Raw genomic sequence first — 24,663 nt, 5'->3', positions numbered from 1 at the left:
CAAGAAAAACATATCCTCAGGTGAGGATAAAAACCAACCAACCAACCAACCAACCAACCAACCAACCAACCAACCAGGGAGTTATCATCAGCCATATTCTGCAGACCATATGGACTAAGGCATTTTTGTGCAGGGAGAGATCAATGAAGCTGATATCCAGAGAGCAGAGAGCAATGAAGTGGTGGGGAGGGAGGGAGTGGAGGGAATGGAGGGAGGGAGGGAGGGGGAGGGGGAGGAGAAGGAGAGGCCGGGTCCAGGCACACTCCTAGCTCCTGTGTCCTACCTCCTGAGTTCTGAGTGCTCCCTGGGGGTGTATGAGCCCCTCCTGCACCATAGCCTCGCATTTAGCTTATGACAGTTTCCAAGGGTTCTATTCCTTGGAAACAAGGAGTTTCTGGTCATTATAATGGTGGGGTCGGGCCCCAGTAGGAGGCAGATAAAAAGTGGCTCTTCCTCACTGCACTTTGGGAGCAGACCCCGTGTTTTCTTCATAAAAACACAATTTCCAAGCCCATGTATGCCGGCCTCACGGCAAGTCCCTCAGTTTATATTCAAGGCGATGAGTGTGCCTTTCCTGCCAGTTGTTCCAGACTTGTTTCTGTCCAAACAGCCTTTTCTGATGATTAAACAAAAGAAACAAAATAAAGCCCACAGCCATTGCTGAAGCCGATTTCTGCCTGTGCCCACGTGAGGCAGGCAGATGATGGGACGAAGGGCTGAGCATTTTGATGAGATCAAGGAGGACGGGGAAAGAGGGGTGGGCATCTGGGAGGCCAAAGTGGCTCATCCCAGAGCAAGTGATCACCAGACTGAGCGGAAGGAAAGCCAGTGCTGGGCCCAGGAACCGTAAATGAACCCCCAAACCCAAGGCAGGTGGTGGTGGTGCCGTCACTCCCGGATACCCTCAGCCTCCTGACTGGTCCTGTCCTGGCACCTGATGGGCGGGAGGCCTGTGAGCAGGAGCACACGGCAGGGACGTACCATGGGGAAGGGGTGCTGCTGGCAGCCCTATCTATCAATAGTGGGGGACATAAAAGGTCAGGTGGGCAGCCACCAAACATCTGCCTGGACAGGGCCACTCTTTAGAGTCAGCACAAAGGCAGCTGGACAAGAGGAGTAACCGGGCATGTGTGTGCCGCCCCCCAGTTCCCCATGAACCGAGCGGCACTGCACAGCCAGGCCCTCCGGCCAAACGGGGAAAGAGAGCTGGCCTCACGCCCCTTGATACAGTCTCCGTCTCCCTGGCACAGTCTGGTGACCCAGACAAGGGCTATATGTGGGGAAGGACGCAGCACAGCTAACACAGGTGCTAACACAGGTGCAACAAGCCACGGACGAGGCACCTGTGGGCGGGGAGTGAGTTATCTGCCACAGGTGGAGATGGGGTGGATGGTCAGGGGTTGGGGGAACATGGGGTAAGGTTAGGGTGGAGTGGTTTGCTCTTAACCTTTAGAACTTTCTGGACCTCTGCTCTCCATCTGTATCCCACACAGGGGTTTCCTGCAGTGCCTGGCGGAGGGAGAGAATTTGGTGGAAGGAGCCAGTGATGTACACACACATGCAGACCTGGGAAGGCTGCTAAGAACATGAGTGGGCAGAGGAGAGACAGAGCCCCGGGTAGTGAGTCTGCTATGATTGGTTGATCATCCAGATGAGCTGCGAGCCCCTCTCTCTCCAGGATGGCGTCCTCCCTGCACCCTGTTCCCTCCTGGCTCCTTTCTGACTCTAAGTTTCCACTCCTGTCGCTTGTCCTGCCTGGAATACAGGAGGAGGAAAGAGATGATGGAAAGAAGAAAGGCATGCGTGGCCAAGTCAGGATAGAAAATAAGAAATACAGAGAGTGCTCAAGCTGAACACAAAAACACAAGAGAAATGAGAGACACCAAAAGATGATAAGAAAATAATGAGAGCAGCGAACTGTACTGGGTGCCAGAGACCATAAGTGATAGACAGGTAGTCTATAAACTTTACAATGCTCCCACTTTCTGGACGAGGAAACTGAGACCAGAAGAACTAAGCCCTTGGCCAAAGCTCAAGTCATGGCCAGAGCACAAAGCTGGTCACAGCTACCCCATCGCTGTGCTAAGTGGGGAAGGAAGGACAGTTACCCAGATCTGGGGGCTCCGGGGCCTGCCAGCCTAGAGATTTTTAGCGCTCAGCCAGTAAGTATTATGAGGATAGACCACCTAAAAGCAAGCTATTCCTTTCATAGGAGAGTGCCTCCTAAGTCAACCAGATGAACAGAGATGCAGACGTAGTGCGAGTAAAGTAATGGAGTGGTTTTCTGTGTATTAAATGGTTCATTTTCGAGGAGTCTGTCAACCTCATTATTCCTTCAACAAATTCCTTCTAGGCCCAGGATGCACAAGTAACCCCAGGGAATTTAGGATTTAAAATAGCATCATCTGCATACAAGGTGGCAAAGTACAAAATTATTGCACAAAATGAGGCACAACTTGAATTTGCCTCCAAAAGTTTTGTTTCCAGAGCCGAATGGTGGCTTTTCCTAGACGTGCTTCCCAATGCGAGGACAGTAGCTATGGCCTCAGGAGCAGGACTGGGGACTTTCTGGAAGAACGGAGAGGGAGTTCCCACCCTGGACGTGCTGGGTTGGGGGCTTCCATTCATCCCTCTTGATGAGGTACCTGGGGGAGCCGAGGGACCGCTTTTTAGCTGGGGGAACAGTCTTGATGGGGCAAAAAAATGCTGTGGGTGAGGCATTAAGATTGACTAGCAGATGGGAACCTCTGCGAGGAAGCCGCTAGACCAGAGTCCTGACAGGGCCTCGTGCGGCTCATTCACTGATCAGCACGACAATGTGACTACTTGTCCCTTTTACTGAGCACTTGCTTTGTGCCGTACACAGAATGCCTTCCAGTAACAACCCAAATTACAAATTACGGAAGTTTCAGGATAAAGCCTATGAGAAGTCAACATAAATAAAATGTTTGTGTTTTACGTCTTAATTTTACGCTAATTCCAAGCAGATGGCAGGGGCCTTCGATGGGAGCTTTCTTTCTTCAGGTCTGTTCAGTGGCCTGTTACTAAAAAACCCTGGTTTTAGAGCAGCGGTTCTCAACCTGTGGGTCGAACAACCCTTTGGGGGTCGAACGACCCTTTCACAGGGGTCGCCTAAGACCATCGGAAAACACATATATAATTACATATTGTTTTTGTGATTAATCACTATGCTTTAATTATGTTCAATTTGTAACAATGAAAATACATCCTGCATATCAGATATTTACATTATAATTCATAACAGTAGCAAAATTACAGTTGTGAAGTAGCAACGAAAATAGTTTTATGGTTGGGGGGTCACCACAACACGAGGAACTGTATTAAAGGGTCGCGGCATTAGGAAAGTTGAGAACCACTGTTTTAGAAGGTTCTTCCAAAGACAATGGGGGTGGGGGGATGTGAAGAGAGGCTGAACGAGGATGGAGGGTGGGAAGGTCAAGGAGTGACAGAGGGAAGCACTGCTCCAGCTCCAGCCACTCATTCTTAAGGACAGTGGCACCAGCAGTACCATTGAAAGCCACAACCGACTGACACGGCCACTCAAGGGCTTGCTGCGTCTCAAAGACGCTATTTAAGCGGCGGAAGAGCACTGCTCCTGTCTGGCTCAAGCAGCCTCTCTAACAACGGGCCTGCTCCCCGCGTTTACGTCTCTCAGTAGCTGTAAGTAAGAAGAAGTCACGTGGAGCAGATACTGACGTTTTAAGCAAACATTTAAATAGCGGTTGGTGTTTTTCAGTGATAAAGCAATTGATAGCGATCTTGTTGCCAACAGGACTATTTAAGAAATAAGACTCAACGATCTTTTTGTTTTAAATGTCATTTCCCATTCATAGACCTAAGACTAAAACACTGAAATTAGTTTTGAAATTATCAATCAACTGTCTATGCTCATGATGTTTTTCAGACATGCTAAGGTCATATATATATATATATATATATATGGAGAGAGAGAGAGAGAGAGAGAGAGAGCGAGAGAGAAGCTGCCCCATGCAAACACACCATATAAGGCATAACTCCAATTGTCTCCGAAAGCCAGAAGAACTGGGATTTTCAAGAGGAAGGGAAAGAATTTGCAAGTCCAAGAGGACCCACCCTCCCACCCCACGGTAGTGTACCCACTGGATGCAAAGGATCAGGATTTCTGCCCAAAGTCAGAAAGATTCCTTCTTAAGGCAACAACATCAATGAGGGTTAAAAGATAGAAAACAGGAAAGGAAAAAAAGCAAAAAGCCATAAAAGCTTTTTATACCTCAAATTAGACCGGCCACTCTTCGGTGGTGGGAGAAATGTCAAGAGCCCTGTAATGCAGCTCTTCCCCCTCACGCTCAGTGCGGAGGGCTGAACTGTTCCAGCCCTCATTCAGTTATAGCATGCAGAGGCCGAGCCACTCGCTTTCCAAAAACAGAAGCACAGCGAACGCACCACAGCGACGCGAATGCAGATTTAATAGACACACATTTGTCCTCAGGAAGGACCAGAGAGCAGCAGAACAGAACAGCTTTCCCGGGCCAGCTCCCACAAAGGGCTGTGCCGGTTCCAACAGCCCCCAGGCTGCCGGCCCTAAAGGAAAGGAGAGTTAAAAAAGGCAATTCACAATTAGCCGCTCCTGCCTCTTTCATCCTGGGTCTCCCCGCGCTCCAGCCTCCAAATCGTCAGCCCCTTTGCTGGGGCAGAGCCTCCAAGGCCACCGGCTCTAGAAGCACCGAAAAGCAGGGCAGGCCGTCTGGCACCAGCCTCCCCCGCCGCCCTTCTTGGAAATCACTCTAGGGCAAAGGAAACTGGCCATCATTTCCCGATGGCAGGCCATGGCCACCAGGGCCGGTCTGAAACGCAGATAGCCGTGTCCCCAGTTTGTAAATACACGTGGGAAAACCCAGTTGAACTCCCACCAACTCTCCGCATCTTTTTGTTTGGTCTGGGGAACAGGATCAAGGCTGCGACCCCAGGGAGCTTGGCCAGGCGGCCGGGGTGCTGCCCGCACGCAGAGGACAAACAGAAGCGACTGGGCGGTATCGGCCGTCATTGTCTGCAGTCACAGCTGTCTACACACAGACCAAAGGAGGGACGACAGAAGACAAAACACAGAATGTGAAATGGGCCACTGTGCCCACTTGCTCGGAGACAGCACCGTTCTCGCGGCTACGCTGCGTGGAAAAGTACTGCCCGGTGACACCAGGTCGCAGAGGCCACCGGCGGGGGATGCTCTGCTTTTCCTTCCCTGGACACGGCAATCTGAAGCGGGAATGGGCCCAACTCTGCAGGACTCAGTTAATGTGCAGAGGTGTTTCCAGGCACCCCTGAAGCACAGGCGTTCTGAGGTCGCCCATGAGGTTAGATCCAAAGCAAGTAGCTACATGCAGGGAGCAAGGGGCAGCCGTCGCGTGACTTTAGCATCAGAGACCAGATGGAATCACACACTGTCCTGGTCCCTCGCCCGCTCAGAACAGAAGAAAGAAGGCAGAGGCTGGCTTACCTTAAAGTTGTGTGTCTTCTCATAGTTGAAGTGGTTGTCGTTGTGCGTGAGGGCGGCCCTCCTGACCAGGGAGGAGATCTGTGGACAGGCAAAGAGTTTGAGAGGGGGCCAGAGAAAGCCGCCCTTCACGCCCACCTTCACCCCCCAGGCCACGGCCAGCAGCTCCTGCCGCTTCCTGCCCGGCTTAGGCTTCCGAACCACTGCACACTTTTTCTCATTTTCCAGCCACAGCTCCTGGGAGAACATCGTGTGTCCCCGTGGAGCTGGGGAGCGGGGGCTTGGGGAGCGGGGGCTAATGTCAGGCAGCAGATTTGAGGCAGCTGCCTCTGTCCCGTCCGCAGTGGCCTCGGGCATGTGACCTGGGAGGGCCGATTGCGGGATGGAGCGGCTCTGCCTCTGAATAAGGACGGGCCTGTTTTGTGCTATTTCTTGAGGCCGACGTGTGCCTGGAACAATGGCACATTCATGTGCACAGCAACCCCCAGATGCCGTGGCCAGGCAGCCGCTGAAGAATCAATGGAGGGGGCCGGGGCAGGCGGCTCTATTCCTGGGGCCACGCACACGGCCACAGAGAGACCTCTCCTGCTTGCTAGCACATTTCATACACACACACTCACACAGCACCACACACACTCACTCTCACACACTCACACTCTCACACACACACACACTCACACACCACCACACACACTCACTCTTACACACTCACACACTCACACTCTCACACACACACACACTCACACAGCACCACACACACTCACTCTCACACACTCACACTCTCACACACACACACACTCACACACCACCACACACACTCACTCTTACACACTCACACACTCACACTCTCTCACACACACACACCACCATACACACACTCACTCTTACACATTCACACACTCACACTCTCTCACACACACACACACTCACACACCACACACACACACACACTCTTACACACTCACATACACACTCACACACACGCATAGACATTCACACACACACATTCACACACACTCTCACACACATACTCACACTCACACATAGACATTTACACACACGCTCACACACACACACCCTCACACACACACACACACTCACACTCAGACATTCACACACACTCACATACACACACACTCTCACATAGATATTCACACACACACACATAGACATTCACACACACACTCACATACACACACACGCTCTCACATAGACATTCACACACATACTCACACAGACATTCACACACACACTCACATAGACATTCACACACTCACATACACACTCACACACACTCACACATGCACACATTTACACACAATCATGCATGCACACACACACACATAACTAGCTCTGATGTTCAAAGCCTGAGGCTGCATCTAATTATTTTGGGGCTCCGAACCCCATCCTGGGCTGAACTTTAAACCTTTAAACCTGATGATTTTTTAATTATTTGGGATCAAGCTTGAGTCTCTTTTTAAAAAGAAATCTGCTCCAGTACTTGAAAGTCCACTTTTCATTCACATGCACGCCTTAAATTAGAGCAGTCTGAGCAGAATGGGGCAGGGAAGAAGGCATAGCATTTCAGCTGTGAGGTTTACAGCCAGAATTTCAAAACAAGAGGTAGGATGTCTGCTCCAGGATAACCCCAGTCTCTCTTCTCCCGCTAGCAACAGGCAGCCCCCCCAACCCACACAGACCGCATTCCTTAACCCAAACCAAAACATCATAGTTGCTTTTCCTTGAAATAAGACATCTTCCATGTTCATTCTGTGAGTGCACAAGCCTAAAGCCTTCCTTGCTCTTCAAAAAGCATCATCTATTTGATGGTCTCTCTTAGGGCCACGGTTTTTTGGTCCCTGATCTATCTGTCCACTAACAGAAGTGAGAAAGTCATTAAGTCTTGGGAGAAGTCCTGATCTGTTGGCAAAGTTTAATGCAGCTAATGCCAGGCAATAAAATCAATGCCTTTGCAACTAGAAAGCGAGAAGAACATAGATGGCTGGACCATTACATGGATGGATGGCCCATGGATTTCAACCCTTCCTCTACTGCAACACGGCTCCATGTTCCAGCCCCTGCAAGTAGCTTTGTGGAGAGTAACAAAAGATCAACCATTTCCTACGGAAGTCTTTACTCCTGGCCATCACACTCATTCCAGCTTGGTTCAAAAGTGAACTCTCCCATTTCATCCTCTGTGACCTTCAACAACAGCCAGTGTTTACATTGAGCTATGGAGCAGAATGACTTATATAGTGCTACTGTGTTGCATGCACTTACTCATTTAATTTCAGCTCATGTGTATGAGGAACTGACTTTTATTCCCACTGTTCAGATAAAGATATTGAGGCACTGAGAGGTGAAGCAATTTGCCCAAGAACATGTAGCTGGTTTAAGTGGCTGAGCCAGGACTAGAACCCAGAACATGTGTGTCCCTCACTCAAGTTCCTGAACATCAAGTCCTGGTGCCTTAGTCAGCCTGTGGTACCACATCCACCCACCTGTCCCACCAAATGCTTTATCTGAAGTATTGGCCAAGTCTTCCCCTCCTCACCATGCTTGCCCCGCAATGACTCAGACCCTTCATATCCCTCCGGTCCACCGGCACACAGCACAAGAATCTCCTTAATCCAGTCACTGCTCCCCGTGCTCAGAAGACGCCAATGATTTTCCATGACTTACCCATGCCCTGGACTGCCCCAATCTACCCAGCTCATCTATTTCCCTCCACCCCCTCCACAAATCCTACCAAACATCTTCTCTGACATACTCAACTTCTCACCTCAGTAGCTTGCCCTGTCCTGTAGAATATTCCAGTATCATTTCAACATGTCTACATTTTCACCAACATTCACATCCTAACTAAAGTGCCCCCTTCTCCAAAAAGACTTCTCTCACCGAAGACTTCTCTCTCCTCTGAAGTCCCATTGGGTTTCCCCACTTTTTCCTTTTTTGTGCTTATCACTTTCTATCTTCTAGCGGGGTCATCTGTAATAGGTTTGGCACCCCTGCCACACTGAGAACTCATTGTGACATGCTCTGTGTCTAATTCACCGTTTTCTCCCTACAAGGGTGTCTAATAAAATTCCTTGCCATGGTAGCGCTGACTAAATATAAGTTGCCAGAAAGTACCTGTACTGTATAGGAAGCCGGAATTGTGAAGAAAGGTGTGCAAAGGTGTATGGGGTGGGATCTCCTGGCCCATCCTACAATCACCCATCGCAATGCTTTAGCTTCCAAGGACCTGAACCTCCAGGGGTCTGCCCTCCTGATGGGCTCCACTGGATTCCTTAGCCCTCTTTCCCAACTTGAGATTGCCCAATCTCAAAGGCCATCTGCCACTCACAAGATCGAGTGAAGGTATGGCACACCTTGGAAAGGCTTCTAATCCTTAGCCAACAGGCAAAAAGACAGGAGGGAGAAGGGTCTCTTGCCAAACCTCCACGGCTAGCAAATCAAGAGACCTTCTGATGTTGAACAATTCTGTGGAAGAACAGATTCTGTGATCTGAAAAAGGCTAATTATATGGATTCATGGTTTTAGAATCTGATAAAATAACCCTTTCAATGGAAAATGGGCCAAAGGGTCTCCTTTTCCTCTTGGTATACGGGTGGTTGAATACAAGGGGATTTAATGTTTTCTCTTGCATCACTGCCTTTACTTATAACAAGTAAATTTTCATTTCTCTTGGTGATAGTGATTTCTTTTTCAGATATGTGCTCAATAGAATTTACCCAAACACAGGACACATTCAGACGCGTGGAGGAACTAGACACTGTTCATTTAAAGTGTCTCTTTGCGAGGAACCAGAGTGTTGGCATTGAGAAAGCATTATTGTGAGGAGTGTGGGTGACCCCAGATCACCCTCTTACTAAAGGAAAAATGATTACAAACGTCTCTTGGTGAAAAGGTCCCTCTTCAATAACTCCACCACACAGAGCTCATCTTTCCAACCTTCTCCAGGACAGTGCCTGGGTTTCTTCTACATCCCCCACAATGACTAATACATCTTCTTATATGCATGAACAGCTGCTAACAGTAGCTTTTCTAACAACATTTTCTATCTGACCTATTTTTAAAAATCTACACATTCATTAGATCAGGGGTGGTGAACCTTTTTTCCTGACAAGGGCCATTTGGATTCTTATAACATCATGTGTGGGGCCATACAAAATTATCACCTTAAAAATTAGCCTGCTATATTTGGTCAAGCATTTAGTTAACTCACCCCTAATACCTTGGCAGGACCAGACCAAATGATTTCATGGGCCTCATATGGTCCGCAGGCCAGACATTCCCCACCCCTGCCCTACATGAAGCACATTTCCCTAGATGCTCTGTTTAAGTCAGGGAGTCTCAATTTTGGAACTATGGACATTTGGGGCCAGATGATTCCTTGCTGTGGGAGGCCGTGCATTGTAGGATGTTTAGTGTCTCCCTTGCCTCTGCTCACTAGATGCCAGTAGAGCCCCCCAACTATGATAATAAAAAATCTCCCCAGACATTGGCAAATCTCTCTGCTGGGGCAAAATTGCCCCCAGGTGAGAATACCTGGGTTAGATGGATAACACAAATATTTCCTTCTGATAAGTCAGGTATTTTATGAAGCACTTTGAATATATTAACACATTTAAGATTAATAACCCTATGAGGGAGGTACTGTTATAATTATCCCCACTTTACAGATGAGGAAATGAGAACTGAGGGTTTAATCAGTGGTTCTCAACCTTCTGGCCCTTTAAATACACTTCCTTATGTTGTGACCCAACCATAAAATTATTTTCGTTGCTACTTCATAACTGTAATGTTGTCACTGTTATGAATTGTAATGTAAATATCTGATATGCAGGATGGTCTTAGGTGACCCCTGTGAAAGGGTCGTTCGACCGCCAAAGGGGTCACGACCCACAGGTTGAGAACGGCTGGTTTAAGTGATTTGCCTAAGGTTACATAGCTAGCATGTGGTAGGTCTGAGTTAGAACCCAGGCACAGCTAACTAATTGTATGCCCCCTTTTCGAAGAACAAGTTTCTTTAATTTTATTGTGATAAAATACACATAGCATTCACCATTTTAATCATTTTAAAGTGTACAATTCAGCAGTTTAGTGGCATTAGGTACATTCACACTCTCTAGTCCCCAAACCCATCACCCCAAATAAAACCCAGTATCCATACCCCTCCCTTCAGACCCTGGCAACCACCAACCTGCTGTCTACCTCTGGATTGGCCTATTCTGAATATGTCCTAATAAGTGGAATCACACAACATATGGCCTTTGTGTCTGGCTTCCTCCCCTTAGCATGTTTTCAAGGCCCATCCATGCTGTAGAATGCATGAATACCTCACTGCTTTTATTGCCAAAGGATAATCCATTGTATGCATAGAACACAATGGATTTGTTCATCCGCTCAGCATGTGGGCATTTGGGCTGTTTTCACCTTTTGGCTGTTGGCAGTGTTGCTAAGAACATTCTTGAACAAGTGTTTGTTTGAACACCTGCTTTCAGTTGTTTGGGGTGTACACCAAGTCTATGCTTTTAACTACCCTCTAAACTGCCTCTCATCCAAATAGCGTTCACATTAAAAAATGTCCAGGGGTTCGATGTCAGGATTATTGTCTTCCCCATCGTCAGCCTGTGCGCGGCTGGCAGGGCTGGTGTCCCTGTCTGGTTTTAAGGAGGAGACTTGCGTTCTCCCTGGCGCCTCTTCCAAGGCCTGCGCTGCTTCAGATACTTTCGGGAGCAGGTGGGGCTAGAAATAAATGGTGAAATAAACTCACCACTTCCCTCTCCCTTACTTATAAACTAGGGGCCCAGCACGCGGAATCACGCACAGTAGCCTGCCGCTGCTCACAGCCCCACCCACCTGCCTGCTGCTGCTCCTGGCATTCACCACCCCGCCCACCCGCCACTCGCCTTGCGCGATTGGAGCCATGGGCTGCGGGGGAGGGACCGAGAGGTGCTCAATGCACCTCATGGTAACTGGTCATTTGGTCGTCCTGGTTGTCATGGACACTGGCTTTATATATATATATATATATATATATATATATATATATATATATATATATATATACTAGAGGCCCAGTGCACGAATTCGTGCATGGGTGGGGTCTGGCCAGCCCACCCCAATTGGGGTGGGAAATCAGAGGCCGGGCCGGCCAGGGGGAGGGGCCATGAGCAGTTGGCCGCCCAGCCCTGCCCCCTGGTCGAACTCCCGGTCGAGGGGACAATTTGCATATTCGCCTTTTATTATATAGGATAAGGTTTGGGATTCTATTTTCCATGGCCTCCCGCTATCCTTCTTTCTCCTGTGGAATCCTGAATCCGAGAAGGAATCAGGTAACCAGAAGGCAGTGCGAGGCTGTCCGCTGGGGACAAGGAGGCAGGGTTGGGTCCGTGGGCAGGAAGCCTGGCAAACAGAGCCAATTGGTGACTGCAAACGTGTAAAGTGCCCAGGAGAAAGAGGCAAGGGGAGAAGGAGTGAGCCTTCCCTCTGTGCTGACACTAGAACCTAGGACCCGAAGCCAAGAGGGGACCTCAGAGGTTCACCAATGGCCCCTTCTCCATCCGGCTCAGGCAGGCCCCTCTGTGGGGATCATGACATTCTGCCTGATTAGGACCAATTTCCAGAAAAGGTGATTGACCATCCATCTGCAAGTCACCTGCAGACTTCAATAAATTCCGGTTCTGCGTTTTAAGGAGGACTCATCAGTCCCTCGATGGTGTCTCCCAATGCTACACAAAGAAATCGATATCTATTCAAACACAACCTGTGAGCATGCTTCTATTCATGCCCACCCCCCTCCCCTTTCTCAATGTGCCACTGAAACCTCCACAGATGCGTAAGCCTAATGCAAAATTCCATACCATGTCCTATGGGGGCCCATGTGGCCTAGCCTCTGCCGCCTTTCCAGCCTCACCTCCCATCCTTCCTTCCTGCCACCTTGAGGATGTACAACCACAGCCCAGCAGTACGATTTCCACAGTATTACCTATTACCCCCGCTAGACTGCTGGCTTTATGAGCTCAGACGTGGAGTGTCATAACTAAGAGCCCGGTGTCATACCTCCAACCTGGCATAAAGTAGGCTCTTACTACATTTTTCTGAAAGAATGAGTGTCCATGGCTATGAAACACCTTGAGGTCAAAGAACCATTATAGAGCTTATCATCATTGCTAGCCATTATCTTATCAATTCACTCCTGTGAGTCTGATATAAAATCCAGGGGCCATGTCCTGTGGCATTTCCTTTTGGCCAGAGAATCGCATTTCTGATATCACAAGAGGGGAGCACTGAAAACAGGGGGAACCTGCCCCTGGGCCAGGCATTTAGGGTCACGGCCAGGTTTGGGACTAGAATACTATGAACAGCAGCACATTGTATCTATGGAGTGTGTTAAAGATATATCTTTCCTCTATGAGGGAGGTTGAGCAGGTGTCTTTCTCATCTTACAGGTGAGGAAACTAGGTCCTAACAGGCGTGTCCTGGGGAACGGAATCGTCTCCTGATTGTCTCTCCATGGAAATCCCTGGCGCTTGGTTGTAGTGAATGTAGTGGTGGCCGCTAACGGCCCACTGACACGAGGACCCATCCCCCCTCTCTCTTCCCAGGGGACTTTTTAAAACCTTTGAAATGGGGCCCTCCCCACAGTTTTTGCATTAACTATACCTCCAGTGACTAGCTTGAGGCCAACACTAGCTTGGCACTCAGGAAAGTTTTGTGGCACTTGGAATAAACAGACCCGCTTTATTGCAGTCCCTTGTTTTCCTTGCCACCCATCAAAATGCCTTCTAACTTTAGCCGCAGTCATGATGGCCATGTTTTCCTAGTCCCTCACTGCTCATCCCACACACACATCTGGGGCTCTGGGGCTGGGTGATGAGTCTGGGCTGTGTGTCATTTCCCCAAAGCCACAGAACATTGAATCCTGCCCAGACACACATAAAGTGCTGCAGGCATTCATTCAACCCAGAACTGTGGGGGGAAACCTGTTTTCTCCTTTTATTTGCACTCTCTGTGGATCACACTTAAATACTTGTAATGGCTGGATATGGGTTTACTGAGTGCATGCTTACTACTTATTTCAATGTCTAAAAAAATATATATGGAGAGAGGGGCAGGGTGAGTTCCATTATGGTCTTGCTGTGGGAGCCTAGGTCTGGCATCCCTGTCAGCAAGTGAAAAAACTGTAAATACCAAGGGAAATAAGCCCAAGTTGCTGAGTGAGAATCAAAGGGGTGGTTTTCTCAATGCTGCTAAGCCCAGCCTGTTTGATCCTATGTACCCTGAACACTTCCTTCTATTGACAAATCTTTACGGGAACACCTCCCTAGTGTCTGCTATAGTCTTTGCTTGTGGTTTCCAGCCCTGAAAGAGGAGGAAGAGAACAAAGAGACACGACCGACTGCAAGCTCATTCCCATGACTATTGAAATGAGAGAGGCCGGGTGGGAGCTGGCCATCTTTCCCGCCCTGTGCTAATTAAAGCAGAATAATCCTGGCTTGATTTGCATCCATCCAAGAAGCATCAGGTTATCAATGGCTGACCAGGCAGACTCCTAAAACCCACGGTGACCTCCACACTTGCTGAGTCCGGGTCCAAGGAGGAGAGACCTGGTCTCTGATGGCACAGCCGGCCCAGCTACATCCAATTTCTCGTCGGGGACAGATGACCACGCTCAATCCAGAGACACAAAAGGGCCAGGTACTGGTCTTCACTGCGTCTCTGATGATTCATTTCCCTTCATCCCCAACACTCAGCATTCATCCCAACCTGAAGGGCCTGTGTGGTCTTGATAGTGGACCCAATGACCTTATTTAGAAGCAAATCATCTGATGCATCTTGGGTTGATTGGCGTAACTGTGGTCCCGCCCATCTCCTTTCTCCAGTTATTGTATTGAGACTGACAGTGTTGGCTAACTGCTGATGTTTCTCACAGTCTGCTTAGACATGGACACAAAAGACAATCCACGTTACAGGAAAAGACTTTTTAGGTTGTGTTAAGCACCTCACACATTTCAACATGTGGTCGTCCGCTTTTTGTTGTTTTGTTTTTGTATGCAGTTTTTGGAAGAGCAAAACAAATTTACTTAAGTGAGAACTTTAAAAAAATCTTAGTCAAGTTTCCCAAATGCCAAGTTTAGGAAAGTATGGCAGGGTTATTTCTGAGAGGGTAGACTGTTTGTTGAGTCAAGACTCTTACAGTTGCTTTACAATTGTCTAGGTAAACACTTGTCAAACTAGGACCTGAGTAAACAATGCCAATTTTCAGGGAGCCTCAGCTATGATGAAGTTCTTGGCTGCCATTGTCTTTCTTGCCCCCTGTGCCTCTCTTCTCGGATTCCGTATTCATCTCCCTTTCTTTGTATTTTCCTTGTTATCCTGGGACTTGCCCCTTCTAGCCAAAGAGCTAGGTGCCCAAAATGACTGACTTACGGGTTTCATTACAAAAGCCAGAGATAATCCCTTTCTGGTTTAAGGCTCCTGACTGTATGGTAGAACCCACGTGTACTTCTCTCTGACCCTCTCTGTCACTGTCGCTCACTCAGCTAAGAGATACCTCTGCCAGAAGCTATCACTTGCTGAACTACATTTTCTTGGCGCTCAGCAGTTTGGCGATTTGCAGAGCAGAGTGTACCAGACAGAGCCTCATGCTGCCATTCTGCAGGCCCTTTGGTCAGCAGTTGGAATAAGGTGCATCTTTATTGAAAGAAAAGCAATCAAAATGGTTTTGTCCAGCTGTCTTCTGCGTGCACACTGTTGTGCTGGTTTCTGCTCCCCATGTTTTTTTAATGCTTAGAATCTGGGGACCCCGTTTCTTTGAAAATATGCTATTCTTTGGGGGAAGCCATGCCTCAGCACACATGGTCCCTAACACTCAAAACTCACCAAATATATTAGAATCACACCAGCAACAAAATGGAGAAAAGTAACCCTAACGGTTATTGTGCACATACTGTGCCAGGCACATGCACTGCTGTCTTGTTTATTCTGCACAGCAGTCCTGTGACATAGCATTATTATCCCCATTTCATATGTGAGGAGACCCGGGCTAGGACAGCTCTCACTGCTCCAGCTTGTTCCACCGACATGCTGGACTTGAACACAGGATCGGCTGCCGCCATAGGTCCTACTCCTAAACTTCATGTGATGCTCTCCACAGATCTGTCCGCCAGCAGGCCGTCAGATTCTGAGAAAGGACCCGGCATTCACATCTTTTAATACCTTTGGCACCAAGAACCATCAAGAACACTCAAATGTTTATAAAGAAATGTGTCTGGTTTGGCCCAATCTCCCCATTTTACAAAGAGCAGCATAGGAAGTTAGTTGCCTGGGCTTTCACAGCCAGTCAGGTATAGGGCCAGGCCCAAAGGCCAATCTTTGGGCTGCAGGTCCAAGCTGTTTCCACCATGCAACACACATCTGGTCAATGTCCACCCCGCACAGGCTGCACAAGTTAGACATCATCCCCGCCCCCCTCTCTATCCCATTACAAAGTACATCAAACATAGGCAGGAAATTGGTAGGCAGTCTACATTGTTAAAAGAGTCTCAGAAAGTAATTTGCCCATGTATATCAAGAGTTTCAAAATAGTAATATCCTTTAAGATTCTGTAATTTGATTTCTAAGAATCTATCCTAAGGAAATGATCCTAAATACAGAAAGACATTCATAGCAGCATTATATCTAACATAAAAATAGAATGCATGTCCTAGCATCAGGAAGTAACTAAGTAAGTATGACGCTCATGCAGCAATAAAAAATTATGTCTGTGAAGTGCACAACTGTAATAATTACATGGCTGTAATATGCCATGTGAAAAAAGCAAGATGCACATTTATAAATGTATTATGCTTATAAATATAGTTAAAAATCCCAACACATAGGAAATCACTGTAAAAAATAGATAAATGTCTACATTTTCTTTATTGTCCAAAATTTCTTTAATTATATTACCGTCATAATTGGAATGAGAAAAAAAGCGCAAAATTTTGCCACAGGGAAAAACATTTCCTCCCTCTGGTTTGCATCAGCTCTGCTCTATACTAGAAACTTGTTACCTTAGAGGGAAGATTAGGTAAGTTTTAAACCGAATTGGACACTGGATAAATCTAAAGTATTATAGTCTTCTGTGGTCTGTTCTCACAGCGATAATATAATTAAAGGAAATCTCAGATATGCAAAATAAGTGATTAAATAACATTATTGGAAATGAAAACTCTTAATCTAGCAAGTATTAATGAAGGATTCATTTTCTGTGGGGCCTAAAACACACCACTTTATGGCCTTTACTGATATAAATGAAAACCTTCCCAAAATGCCAAAGAGAACACTACTCCATGTAAAAACATGATTGGGGTTAAATCTCTGAAGAGATTTTAACCTTGGGCCAAAAGAAATAAAAGCTTTAAAATAAAAATACTGTTTCTATCACAATAGATTATTGTTAGTCAGAGTCAGGAGATAAAAGAATAAAGGTTTTCTCTAAATAAATTTATTCAAACCCAGAAAATTACATGTTAGCATATATGGTATAGCTATGAGAATTGAGATTTTGTGATAGTTCAATAATGATTGGGGATAGAGGAGCTTCCATTTTAAATAACAAAAATTTTCTAGCTTAATTTTTTTAAACTTCAGTCTTTTAATAATAAAAAAAGAAATATGGCTTCCTTTTTCTAGTTTGATCAATAACTGAAGGGTTACAGCCATCCCCTGAAGTGTGTGCAAGAAGTTACACTGTAGCCCTAACTGGTTTGCTCAGTGGTTAGAGCGTTGGCCTGTGGACTCAAGGGTCCCAGGTTCGATTCGGGTCAAGGGCACGTACCTTGGTTGCAGGCACATATCCAGTAGGGGGTGTGCAGGAGGCAGCTAATCGATGTTTCTCTCTCACCGATGTTTCTAACTCTCTATCCTTCTCCCTTCCTCTCTGTAAAAAAATCAATAAAACATATATATATATATTTTAAAAAGAAGCTACACTGTAGTTGGCCGTGTGCTCTTTCAGGGGAAAATGCTGTAGCTTATCAAACCCCTTGGCCATAGGGATGTCAGTTAAACTCTAAAAATGGTGAGACCTTTGTTTGCTAAGAATGCCGTGTTAAGAGTAAAGACTCTGGAGCTAAGTTGTCTGGGTTCAAATTCCTGCTCCAGCCCTTCCCAGCTGAGGGACCTGCCGAGTTACTTACCCTTTTAGGCCTCCTTCCCTCCAGTGTGAAATGTGCATAGTAATAGTCGGTGCCTCTCGATAATTAAATGTGAAATTTAACTTGTAAGTTGTAAATTGCTCAGATCCATGCCTGGCATCATTTTATATGCATGTATGCGTATATAATTTAATGAATAAATTAACTTTAATGATCATGCAGGCGATGCTTTCAAAGTAAGGCCTAATCTTAGGAAGGTGTTGACAACCGAGTTTCACCAGGACTACCTTTACTTTACGTGATGTGGGGGAAAATTTTCTTTTCTGACCTGTCACAATGAAAAAACATCTAGTCATTTCAATTTTATCCGAGAGTTGAATAAGCTGGAGGCATTTTGACCACAAATGGCGGGTCTCCGGAGGCCAAGGGCAGAGCAAGCATGAGGTCACACGGAAGATGTGTAAATGCTGCGAAGCTGCCTTGTCTCCTGAAAGATCCTCATGGTACCAAAAGGCAAAAAAAATTAGAGGGGTGTATTTTAGGGTCTGCATAAAAAACCCCAACAGAATGAAGGAATGGGAGCTTCTAGAGGTCCTGGGATGAAGACACGGCTGGTGGCTTCAACCTGGGCTCCAGCATTGCACCCGGGAAGGAGCCTCCCAGCCTCTTGGGGGAGTGTGTGCACAGCAAGGCAGCCTGGGAACACCTGTAGGGGCACCTGTAAAATCTCCACTCCGACCTTCCTCACCTTGCCCTGGGACGGGGGAGGGCAGGAGATGAGCTCCTTGCTCCTGGGATCCAGCAGACATTTTCGGGAGTGTGTGGAGCCGATGACACAGCTCTAAAAACAATCCACCAGCTACTTTCAGGAGTCACCCGGCCGAACTTGGTATACAATGAGTAACCATTCTCAAAGACAGTCACACCAAACCCAGCTACGGTGGTTTAGATGCACGCCTATCTCCCAATGTTTCCTAGACTTCGTAGCCCACAAAGCATGCTTCCTGCTGACCCACTTCTATACTACCACCCACTCAGGTTTCAGACTGGTGCTCCTTAAAATATTGCTCATCCCCAGTTGTTCTATGATAAGATTGAAAATTTCTCTCTATATCCCTTTCTTGAAATTACCATTTACAATACTGTTTAGAAGTATCGGCACTTTCCAGACTACACTATAACCACGGAAGGCCAATGAGGAGCTATTAGAACTACTGTTTGGAAAACTAATACTTGACACTTAACCTTGGGTGCCGGGGTGCAACCCCAGCAGGTCCAGGGGTCCCCAAAGGTGTGGACGGAGTCGGCGAAGAAGGAATGACACGGAGACAGCGTTCAGTTGATCAGCAGCCTAGCCAGGATCTCCAGCCAAGTTCTGGTCTCGATCTCCAGAGAGGTTCTGCTTCGGATCTCCAGCGAGGTTCTCTAGCCATGTTCCCTCGCTAGGTTCTCCAGCCAGGTTCAGTCACCAGGTTCTAGTCAGGTTCTCTTGCCAATTTCTGTAGTCAAGTTCAGTCCAGGATCTTTTGCCATGTTCTCTCCAGCGAAGTTCTTCTGTCTGTGGGTTCTGTGTAGGTTCTGTCTTCTGAATTCTGTCTCCTGAGTTCTGTGTTCTAAATTCTGACTCCTGAGTTCTGTCTCTTGCTGTCTAGTTACATCTGTATTTATACCAGTTGATTCAATCCTATCAATCTCTATTACAAAGGTTAGGGCGTTTCTTATCTCCATTCCAGGGAGTAAAGATTATATAGCTTAAGCATGATTGTTCGTAGTTAAATTGATTAATTACCCGCCTGGCACTTAGTTGAGGGGTTTTATTCCCTCCCTAACTTCAGGGGAAAATCCTTACCTGGGGAAACAACCTTTCTCAGAGACCTTGGTTAAGACACATAGTGCCAAGAAGGTGAGCAAACATATTAAGAACAGTATGCCATATATGCCAGGTCCCTGAAACAGCAAGCATGGACCGGCTTCTGGCACTTGGGATGGCTCTTGAGAATTAAAACAGAAAATCCACATCGTTTGCGGTGCCAAAAACACAAGGGCCCAGTGGAGGTTAACTGTGGTTATTATTAGGGACCAGTTCTCTTTAAATAAGCTTAGCTAATGGTGCCGCTGTGCCCTGACTGGTGCACACGTAAGAAGTCTGGTTGTGCCAACTGGCCTGGGCGATGCTGTGGGGAGAGGGGTGGTCATGCTGTGCTCTTTCTCTTCCACATGGCAAGTCATTCGGGGCCAGCAGAAGAGGCCGCGTGAGGTGAGAAAGAGCAGGATGACCGGCCACAGGTGATGGCCTTACAAGGCACTTTGGGAACCTGGGTTGGCAGGGCGGGTGGCATGGCCTCAGAGCTCTCATGCCCAGGTGTGCACATCAGCAGAACTTGGACACAATGTGCTGTTTCTTGTGGGTCCCTCCGAGTGGCTGTGATGTCTCATGGGACAGAGCCCAGGGTGTCATCTGAACCCCAGCATTCCACACCCTGACCTCTCAGCTCCCTGGTGCCAGTTAGTCTGAAGTCCCAAGATCTCTGGGCCCTGACACAGGTCCTGGCATCCACCCACCTTGTTTCCCTAAACCCCTGATGGACAAAAAACAGTCTCTCAGCCCCAAAGGACATGTCTTAAAGAGGATGAATCTCCAGGAAACTGCCACTGCCAGGTGTCCCGAGTCCTTTCGGAAAACTGCTGCAAAGCCCCCAAACCGGCTGCCAGGATCCCAAGGAGGAGGACTCCGTCTGTGGGGCGGTGGAAGGAGAAGGGATGTCACTGCTTGGGGCTTGCCTGCCTGGTTGTAGGCAGGGCTGCACATGGTGGGGGGTTTAGCATAGGGCCTTTGTGTTAGTTTCTCTGCACAAATAAAACACGTGAGCCCAGCCAGCATGGATCAGTGGTTGAGCATTGACCTATGAACCAGGAGGTCACAGTTCAATTCCTGGTCAGTGCACATGCCCGGCTTGTGGGCTCCATCCCCAGTGAGGGTCATGCAAGAGGCAGCCGATCAATGATTCTCTCTCATCATTGAAGTTTCTATCTCTCTCTCCTTCTCCCTTCCTCTCTGAAATCAATTAAAAATATATTTAAAAACACACACATGTGAAACAATGGGTATTTTTCCCATTATGAGAAAAACACTGTGCCAAGTCCAGTATTAAAATAGGTAAAATAAATGGGAACTTATAAACATATGTATTTCTATGCTATAGGACAATAAATATAACGAACTATAGAAATGATCCCTGAAAGTATAGTCTTAGGACAATAAATATATATAATTGCCATTTATTATATGTATGCATCAGGCACTACTCCAGACACTTTATATCTCCTCTCTCCCATCCATCCATCCATCCACTCATCCATCCATTTATCCATTCACAGAGTCACCGCTCCATTCACCTATCTAGCCAGCCCACCATATATCCAACTACTCATCCCTTGATCTATTATTCTTCTATCTTCCCATCCATCCATCCATCCATCCATCCATCCATCCATCCATCCACTTACCCACCCGACAAATCAACCAACAAATTCATGAAACAGCCAACATTAAGTGAACACCTCCTAAGTACTAGTCACTGTGCTAGGCTCTGGGCATCTAAAGCCAAATAAGAGCCAGTCCATGTTCCCTCTTCAGGCAGTTCACACACTAGGACAAGTGTCTGTAGCCCAGGAAGGGCGACATGAGCAGGGCTTTGCTGTTCATTACAGTTGTATTTCACACCTCAAAGTTTCTCAAGGCTACTTCATAGTCTGTTTTTCTTTTTTTTAAATCCTCACCCGAGGATATGTTTCCACTGATTTTTAGAGAGAGTGGAAGAGAGGGGGAAAGACAGAGAGAAATATCGATGTGAGAGAAACATATCCATTGGTTGCCTTCTGCATGCACCCCGACCAGGGTCCGAGTTAGGGAGAAGCCTGCAACTGAGGTATGTGCCCTTGACTGTAATCAAACACGGGACCCTTCAATAAAAGGCTGATGCTCTATCCACTGAGCCAAACCAGCTAGGATCCTATTTCATAGTCTTCACTAACCTCCATACTTGGCATTGTACTGAGAATACTACCCTTTATTGCCTCAAAATAAAGAAATTCTTCTGCTCAGTATAACTTAAATTTTGAGTTTATCTAGGAGTATGCATAGGAGCCCAGTAAACTGGGTGCTCCACCGTAAACTGGGGCCTCCTCAGAATATACTCCATTTCCTCCAACATCATTCTTCTTTGTTCACCTCGATGACTCCTATTCTTCCTTCCCACCTCCCCTGGCCTCCTGTCCCCTTTTCCAGGAAGCTCGCCTTTGAGTCTGTCTTAGCTCCAACCACTCTTTATGTAACTGTTTCCCTTTTGGCTCCCTGTGACCCTACGTTCTATGTGGCTGTGTCCGTCTTGCCCATCACTGCGTCCCTGTCTTTAGCACACTGCTTGTCTGTGCAGCACTCAGTAAACATTTCTTAGATGAATGAGTAACTGAGGGCAGGTTCTTGGAAAATGGATATTTAATAGGCTGCTTAACACATATGGTTTCCCCTGCCATTTATTGCTTTGGCCAGGCGTAGGGAGGGAGAGTATGGCTTTAGTTGCCCAATGCGAACGAGCATGATTTTTTCTACAGCACAAGGCAGAGTAAGTCAGTACCATAAAGTGGAACAACACAGTGGGCCGAGATCAATGACTGCTTCTGGTGAGCCCTCTCATCTTACAGAGGAGGAAACTGAGGCCCACAGAAGTAGAGTAGCTCCGCCCCCCCCCCCGCCAGGTTCTAACCAAAAGTCCTGAAGCCAAGGTGATGCTCAAAAAATCATCATTGATCTTGAAAAAAACCATCAAATCATGACATTTGGAGCTGTAGGCCATCTCCCCAGAGCTTCAGATTATTACTCTTAGGCCCAAAAATACAAAGGAGAGAATAACAAGGGGGGGTCTCACGTTTTTGAGACATTCCCCCACCACACATTAACCAGATGTTTTCCTGGGTCCTGAGGCAATCACATCTCTCTGGCTGATCCACAGAGGTGTCATCTCATAAAGAACCTGGGGGGGGGGGGGGAGGGTGCTGGAAAAGTTGGATCTGTGGGGTTGTGGGGAGGACTAGCCAGGATCACCTCACCTGATTTATCCAGGCTGTATTCCTCTTGCAATGGAAAAAGAGCCCAGCCGGTGTGGCTCAGTGGTTGAACATCGACCTATGAACCAGGAGGTCATGGTTCAATTCCCTGTCAGGATACATGCCCGGGGTTGTGGGCTTAATCCCCAGGAGGGGGCATGCAGGTGGCAGCTGATCAATAATTCTCATCATGGATGTTTCTATCTCTCTGTCCTTCTCCCTTCCCCTCTGAAATCAGTAAAATCATATTTTAAAAAAATTCCAAATTCCGTGGGAAACCAGAGTATAGTGAGAAAGAGAATTAGTGCTGCATAAAAAAGAAAAAATAAAGATAAAAACACACAAGGGAAGAAATAGGACAACTCTTCCCCCAAACCTAAAGGTCTTTGAAAAGTCACCTGAGAATAAATTTTAAGAAAATTAAAATGTGTGGACCTGAGCTTTCCGGGGGGCTTCTGAGGGGGAGAACCTGGCCCTCCGGCCCCACCTCGTTCCTGGCAGGCGCCTTGCTGTGGGAGAGGCTGCAGGATTCCAGAGAAAACCTGAAACCACATAAAAGGGATCAGGGAACTGGTCCCTCCTAGCTCAGTGTAACTTAATGCAACAGCAGGGCAGACGTTTCTGTGAAAGAATCCCTGTCAAATCCAAGGCAACAGAGTTTCTGGCTGGTTGAATTTCACAAAAGTGTCCCCTGGGCATGACATCTGTCCGCTCCTGAATTCTGATATTTCGTCACAACCTCGGATCATTACACAAAGAACTCTGCAGATGAGATGGGCGAAGGGGAGGCCAAAGCAGAAGGACTTATCTTCCTGGGTGGATGTGTCACACCGAAAGCACGTGCCTCCACAGAGCTGAGTGACTGAGGGAAACTAAGAATTTGGATAGGAGGTATTTGATACATATTCTGATTTGATTGAAAAAAATCTCCCGCTTATCACACATATACTTGTGTGTGTGTGTGTGTGTGTGTGTGTGTGTGTGTGTGTTCCCCCCCCCCCCCCACCTCACTGTTGGGATCTTGGCCAAGTAAGCAGGTCCTTGAATAATGTCATTTTGTTCAATGTTTCTATATAACATCCATGAATGAAAAAAGTCAATTCCCAGCCAGATCCACTGTCTGCATGGAGGGTGCAGGTTCTCCCCAGGTCTGCGTGGGTTTTCTCCAGGGACTCTGGGGTCCTCCCACCTCCCAAAGATGTGCACATTAGGTGGACTGGCCAGTCTAAATTGTCCCAACCTGAGTGAGCATGGTTGTGTGTATGTGGCTGGCCCTGTGGTGGGGGGCCTTCTGGCCAGGGTGGGGGTCCCACCTTGCACCCTGAGCTGCGAGAGAGCTCTGATCACCCCTGATCCTGAACTGGGATCATCGGGTTCAAAAATCATTCTTTTACTTTTTTAAAAAAATATATTTTATGGATTTTTTGCAGAGAGGAAGGGAGAGGAATAGAGAGTTAGAAGCATCGATGAGAGAGAAACATCAATCAGCTGCCTCCTGCACACCCCGTACTGGGGATGTGCCCACAATCAAGGTACATGCCCTTGACCGGAATCGAACCTGGGGCCCTTCAGTCCGCAGGCCGACGCTCTATCCATTGAGCCAAACCGGTTAGGGCTACTTTTAAAAATTCATCTTACTTAAATGTCTGTCTAGCTCACATTTCTTTTAAGGTCTAATATTACAAGTGTTTGGAGTCTTTATTTAGAGGTTTGGTGATGTTTTAATGACCAGAAATAGGCTGTAGGAACTTGATTTTTTGTTGGTGGATGGTAAGGTTGGTTTCGTTATACATCATTTCCCTTAAAGTCTCAGTTTCTAAGAAGCTATTGATGTCGTCAGGTGAGGATTTACTGTAATCTGACATAGTAGGTCCTGGCTAAGACCTCCAAAATGAGGTCTTAGCCAGGACCCCTTTC

General features: G+C 47.2%; 1 protein-coding gene across 2 annotated transcripts in view; it reads right to left on the bottom strand.

Moving 5' to 3' along the window:
• CHN2 (chimerin 2) overlaps positions 1-24,663 on the bottom strand; it is a 231,686-nt gene that overhangs the window by 16,961 nt on the left and 190,062 nt on the right. For both annotated transcript variants that reach the window (XM_059712659.1, XM_059712660.1), the window contains exon 7: positions 5,495-5,572. In XM_059712659.1, the coding sequence (XP_059568642.1) occupies positions 5,495-5,572 (78 nt within the window). The remainder of the gene's footprint in view (positions 1-5,494; positions 5,573-24,663) is intronic.

Source organism: Myotis daubentonii, chromosome 10, assembly GCF_963259705.1.
Source record: "Myotis daubentonii chromosome 10, mMyoDau2.1, whole genome shotgun sequence".
NCBI lineage: Eukaryota > Metazoa > Chordata > Mammalia > Chiroptera > Vespertilionidae > Myotis > Myotis daubentonii.
This window is presented reverse-complemented; position numbering and strand designations above follow the sequence as displayed.